Source organism: Octodon degus, unplaced genomic scaffold (genome assembly GCF_000260255.1).
Source record: "Octodon degus isolate 3935 unplaced genomic scaffold, OctDeg1.0 scaffold00050, whole genome shotgun sequence".
NCBI classification, from domain to species: Eukaryota; Metazoa; Chordata; class Mammalia; order Rodentia; family Octodontidae; genus Octodon; species Octodon degus.
The window spans coordinates 14,033,941-14,040,523 of NW_004524626.1; the positions used below are offsets into that span (position 1 = coordinate 14,033,941).

Genomic DNA, 6,583 nt, shown 5'->3' on the forward strand with positions numbered 1-6,583 from the left:
ATTTTTAACCTTCTTTGTATGTGGAAGCAGGGAAAGATTCTGAAGGAATATATATGTCTCATTTTTTGTTATAGCCTCAGTGCTTGATGCAAAGAGTGAGTAGGACTTACTATGTTTTTACATGAATAGGAGTTAGAGGAGGTGTAGAAAGGTGAATGGAGGATGATTCACTGCAAAGATTTGAATGCTATTTTGTTTCAACATTAATTAGAAATAAATTTAAATCACTAATTCTCATGTGTTAGAGCCACCAAAATTCTCTTGAGTGTTTGTTAAAATAAAAATTATTGGTCTTTACTCCAGAACTTATCAAAAGAAATACAAAGCAGTAACAGAATGTTTCATATCTAACTTTTTCTTAATCGTATTCTTGCTGCTTGCATAAAAATCGTTCCTTTTTTAACCCTATATTTTCCGCTGAATTTATTAGCAGTATGGATCCCATAAACCAAACGCTTGTTTCAGAATTCCTCCTCCTGGGACTGACAGATGATCCAGAGCTGCAGCCCCTCATCTTCAGCCTGTTCTTGGCCATGTACCTGGTCACCATTCTGGGGAACCTGCTCATCACAGTGGCTGTCATCTCTGACTCCCACCTGCACACGCCCATGTACTTCTTCCTTGCCAACCTGTCCATCACTGACATCTGTACCAGCACAACCACGATCCCAAAGATGTTGGTAGACCTCCAAATACAGGACCATAGCATCACTTACATAGGCTGCCTGTCTCAGATCTGCTTTGTCTTGATTTTTGGTGGATTAGAGAGTTTTCTCCTTGCAGCGATGTCCTATGACCGCTACGTGGCCATTTGCTACCCACTAAGGTACACAGTCCTCATGAAACCTCAACTCTGTGCCGTGCTGGTTCTGGTCTCCCTGCTCATTACGACTGTGAATGCCCTGATTCACAGTCTAACAGTGTTGCGGCTGTCCTTCTGCACACACCTGGAAATCCCCCATTTCTTCTGTGAACTTGTTCAGGTCATCAAACTCTCCTGTTCTGATATCTTCCTCAATAACCTTTTGATGTATTCAGCGACTACCCTATTTGCTGGCATTCCTCTCGCTGGAATTATTTTTTCTTATACTCAAATTGTGTCCTCTGTTATGAGGATTCCATCAGGAGATGGAAGGTATAAAGCATTTTCCACCTGTGGGTCTCACCTTTCAGTGGTGTCCTTGTTCTATGGGACAGCTTTTGGACTCTATATGAGTTCTGAAGTTAGTGACTCTTCCTTTAAGAATGTGGTGGCTTCAATGATGTATGTTGTTATCCCTCAGATGTTGAACCCTTTTATCTACAGTTTGAGGAACAGAGAAATACAGGGAGCTTTGAGACATTTGCTTCATAACAAACTTGTTTTCAAACTGTGTTCCTGAATCTGGGCTAGAATTTATACTATGAATTAAAATGATAGAAATTCTGATGAACAAGAATGTCTGCTATGTCTACCACTGAATTCATCAAAAAATAACTACATTATATATTGACTAGGGATAGCATGTATTGGATTTAAGACCTGACTTTTGTTTTTGTCCACCTGTGAAATATGTGAAAATCTAATTTGTTTCTCTGTGCTCCATTTAATTGCTACATTTCCATGGAAGCAGCACTTCAGTGGTTGTTTTGTTTTAGTGAAATTTTATTCTTGTATGTTGTTAGAAGGACACTTTGAGTGGATTGCTAACATAGGGATAGTTATAAACAAGATCGTGGTAATACATGATGTCTATAGTCAGCCTGTTCCTTTTATTAGGACCAAAAAAACCTGCATCCCACAGGTGATCCATCATGAAGTGAAGGGAATAACTTTTCATTTGCACTTAAATAGTTCCTGAAATTTTGCCCCCAAACTGCATTCTTTGAGGTTGTGTTAGTACCCACCATATTTTATTGGTTTTCCAATTTATATCTTATCTGACTGAGATAGTCCTGGAATATTTTGTGAAAAGATACCTTGACTCTAATATGCTCAGAAAATAAAGCAAATTAACATTGATTGGAAGTATATCACAAGTATTGAATGTAGAGTTTTGAGAATTAGTGCTTTACTGTCCATAATGATACACACCTGTAACCCCAGCACTCAGTGGCTGAGACAAGAGGATCACTGCAATTTGCAGACCAGTCAGGTCTACAAGGTGAGCCCAAAGACAGCCTGAACTGCACAGCAAGGCCATTTGTCAAAAAGATAATAAATAAATGAATAGATTAAAAATACGATAAGAGAATGAGTGCTTTATTCCACCCTACATTAGGAAGCTTTTCTAGGATGCTTTTTCCTCAGAGTTGGCAGTTGATTGCAGTAGGTGCAGGTGTCATACGTGAACACAGTTCCAGGTAGAGCAAACTGTGAGTGCCTTATGGTAGGTATTTCTTGCAATCATCTCTGGCATGCATTGCTTTGTTGCTATTATTGATATATATATATATATATATATATATATATATATATGTATTCTAACTTTCATCACTTTGACTAAGAATTTTCATGATTAATGGGTGAGTGGTTTTCACGTCTGTCAGGGGGCTTTTTAGAAAAGTAGTTCATCCTAGGTTATCTGGGTGAGCCAAAAATTATAGTTTCATATGTTCCTAAAAAGTGTAGAGAGAATTTGGATAAATTCAACCAGTGTTTATGCATCAGTATTTTACTTATTTTAACAAAAGTAAATTTCATGAAAGTCCAATGTATTAGCTGCATGTACATAAATGCCTACAATCCCAACTACTTAAGAGGCTGATGCAGGAGGATTACAAGTTTTAGTCTTCCTGAGAAATTTAGCAAGATTATCACAAAAATAAAATAAATCTACGGCTGTGCTATCACCCATTTATGTGCTCTTTTGCAATTTATTGTGTCAGTTTGTCTGAAGTATAAATGTAATGAATAAATTCTGTATCTTAGGTACTATTATTGTTATTATTATTATTATTATTATTGATATTATTTCATGATACTGGAGATTGAATCTATGGTCCTGCTCATACTAGGTAATTTCTCAATCACTGAGCTACAACTCAAGGTTTGGATTGTTATTTTCATCATTGTACATTTAAGATTTCATCTTATTTTTGGTTTAGCTCTTAATCATTTACTGCTATGCACTCTTAGTTTTCATAATGTACATGCTTCAGTTTCATGTGCAGAAAGCACATGCCTATAAGGTTTTGGCCAAAGACAAGATTAGCCTTAAAAAGAAGCCAAGTTCTTCAAATCAAGAAAATAGAAAGGATACTTTGGGGGCATTATAGGAATTAGCAAGATCCCACCATTCCCAGGCTCAGGGTACAAAAGTGAAAACCTTCCTTCTAAAAGATTGCCTTGGGAACCTTGCTTGAAAATGTTTGACTCAGAAATTGGCTTGTCAGGATTGTTTCAAAGTGCTCAGTCCTAAAGGCACTTCCTCATGGGCCACTGCAGCCATGATTCCAGGGGACCTGGCTACTGCTCAAGCTGGTGGCAGACATTGGCATCGTCCATGCACTGCTGGCTTTACAAATATGTAGAATTCAAGAGTTACAGGGCTGTGGAAAAAAGCATCCATGTAGATTTGAGAAAAGCCTGGGGAATCCAGAGATGTGCCTCAGAGAAGGCATTCCAAGAAGCTGTGAGAAGAGAGCTGCAAGAGCATGAGACTCTTGCGTCACTTTACTCTTGGTAACAATTTCTCATATTGTGCAAACATTCTTCTTTTTTCATTTTAGCAGTGTCTCAAGACACCCCCACTGAAACTTCTGCTGCAAAAGTGATATTTTACTGCACATAGCATCTTATGCTGTTCTAGTCTTTTTCCTCCTATGGTGGATGCTAATGGTCTCATGGGATGGGTGTGTGCTCCTCAGGTCTCTGTGTTGGTATGTAGATGGCTGGATCCTTTCAGTGTCTTCCTTTGTGGATGTCTGTGTCCTAATTTCCTCATCTTTGTCCTCCCCCAGGAAGTCTGTCCCATTGGATAATTGTTCATTGTAATGGGTTCATTTCAAATTAATTCCCTTTTCAAAGGAATGTTTCCCAGTGCGGTCATTTTCTGTACTACTAGTGTTTCAATTTCAGTACGTGAATTCTCAAACAGAATTCTGGCCCAAAAATCAGTTCGTTCTGTTGTCACTTGTCTGATTCTTGATCCATGACTATAGAGGAAATACCATCCTACCTTTGCAGGGGCATTGTGAGTACTCTGGAGAAGAGGTGAAAGGGCAGAGGGCCTCATCCTGAAGTTTCCCAACACTTCCCTGTTCTACTTTCTTGAACTATCAAATATTTTTAAATAGGAGCAGCAGAGATATAATCAGCAACAAGAACAACACATTGCCTTACTTTGTCTTTTTCAAGAACTAAAATATCAACCTTTTGTAACACTTGTTGTAGATAATTTTAAGTAAGTTAATTAGACATGAGACTTACAGGAGTCCCTTTTTTATGCCCCTATATTCCTCTGCTTCTCTAATATCCTTCCACCTTGACTAAGATGGTGTCCAGCATGGTGGGTCTACAAAGCACATGTGGTCTTTAGTACAAACAGTGTCCACCACATTCAACAGTTTGGAAATAAGGGAATAAATTTTCTTGTGACAGTATAGCGCAATACTCTGGTAGTATAAAATAATACTGTGGTAATTTTCTCTGGGGAGGAAAAAATCCAATTTGTTGAAGTACATTGAGTGAAGAGCTTCAAGTTATACTTTGATATTTCTTGCAATGAAATATATAAATCAAGCATGGTAAAATGTGACTTGTTTGCTTTTGGGTAGCTATCCTTGTGATAGTCCCTTGTATTTATTGTATGCAAGAATAATCCATAATAAAATTACTCATACTTCTGTAGGTTCAAAAGTACTAAACCTTATCTTATTATGTAGATTTTTATGTAAAATTTTCCTAGTATAGTTATTCATAATCTGTCTGATTCAGAGTATGAACTTATTTACCATGTAATTTATTTTCATCATTGCATATTTAAATGAATATTTCTCTTTGGAGTTCCTTTTCTTCCTTTTTTACATAACCAAGATTCTTAGAGATAGAGTCAGCGCCGAAACTCTGCCATGAAATTTGTATTTATCAAGCGATACATGAGAACATCTCTTTTTTCTTGAATCAGTGGTCCAGCCCTTTACTTCTTACTGTAGGATGAAGTGTCATGAGCTATTGCACACACAAACACATACACAGTAGCAATGAATAGAAAAGGTCCTGTCCAGTGCTGGGATCCCCAGTGCTGGGAATATAAGACTATAACCACCATACTCCATTGAAAGTACATATATTTAAAACATGCAATGTGTTTGTCGGAGGTATACATTGCGAAATGATTATCATGCCACAACTAGTGGATACTCTCATCAAATAAATTCCCACTAAGCAAATGAGGACTTCTCGGTTCTTATTGAAGGTTGCTACCTATCACAAAACATGTCCTGGAGCCAGAATTAAATGCAGTGTGTGAGTCTAGCACATCACCAATGACCCTCTTGCTGCCTTTGCTGCCTTCTACTGTCATGAATTATTGCCCCTCTGCCATGTGCCACTCTGCCTGAGATCCAGCTGATTCTGGATGAAACCTTTACAAACTGTGTGCTAAGTAAACCTTTCCCTCGCTTACTTTAGGTGTTGGGTAGTTTGTCTTAGCAATGAGAAAAACAACTGAGACAAGTATAAAATGAAATCGTGGGTTAGGAAGATAGCTCACTGGTCTAAGCACCTGCCTATGTAGCTACAGAAACCCGGCATGGTGATGCACTCCTGTAATCCCAGTGTTGGGGAGGCTAAACTGCAGGAGGATCACTACAACTCTGAGCTGCACAGTGAGAACCTGTACCAAATACATGAATTACAAAAGGACACGTGAGACCCAATTAGCAGTGAAAAATACTTATTATTCTCTATCCAGACATGTTATCAAGGAGTTTTCCACGAGACTCCCTGTGGCCATCGTTCCATCAGAGTTCTGACTCAGTCTTTTCCCTGATTTTCTTTCTCATGACTTTTGGTGTTTTAGAAAATTATGTCCTTACAATAATAGCCTCTGAACAATATGTGACCATTTATTACCATTTGAGTTACAGAGTCAAAATAAATTTAAATGGGCTAAGGATATGAATTGCCACTTCTCAGAAGAAGACAAATAAATGGAAAAACATGTAAAATATGTAAAAAATGCTAAATATCTTTCAGTGAAAATCAAAACCAAAGAATAAAGATCTAGGAATGGTGATATGTGTCTGTAGGCCATGTTACTTGGCCGCCTGAGGCTAGATGATCACTTAAACTCATATGTTCAAGGACCACTTAGCCAGCATACCTAGACACTGTCTGAAATAAATAAAAAATGGGCTGCTGGGGACTTAGGTCACTGAAGGTGCATTTGCCTAGCATGTGTGGAGATCATATGGTTAATTCCCAGCTCTATAAAAAGTAAAAATAAAAGATCATAATAAAATACCCACCCAGTTAGAACTGGTCTGATGAAAACCATAAAAGACAGTATGTCAAAAGCCTTCTGCCTTCCAATGTTTTTTATGGCACTATCCACAAGAACCAACAATATGCCATCAACCTAAATGTGATATATATATA

At 37.9% G+C, this 6,583-nt stretch overlaps 1 protein-coding gene across 1 annotated transcript; it reads left to right on the forward strand.

Annotated features, from left to right (window-relative positions):
- Nucleotides 1-413: 413 nt before the first annotated feature.
- Nucleotides 414-1,382, forward strand: LOC101579158 (olfactory receptor 7G2-like). The gene has a single exon (XM_004633044.3). It carries the CDS (start codon nucleotides 435-437, stop codon nucleotides 1,380-1,382), a length of 948 nt encoding a protein of 315 aa, XP_004633101.1. The 5' UTR covers nucleotides 414-434.
- Nucleotides 1,383-6,583: the final 5,201 nt, after the last annotated feature.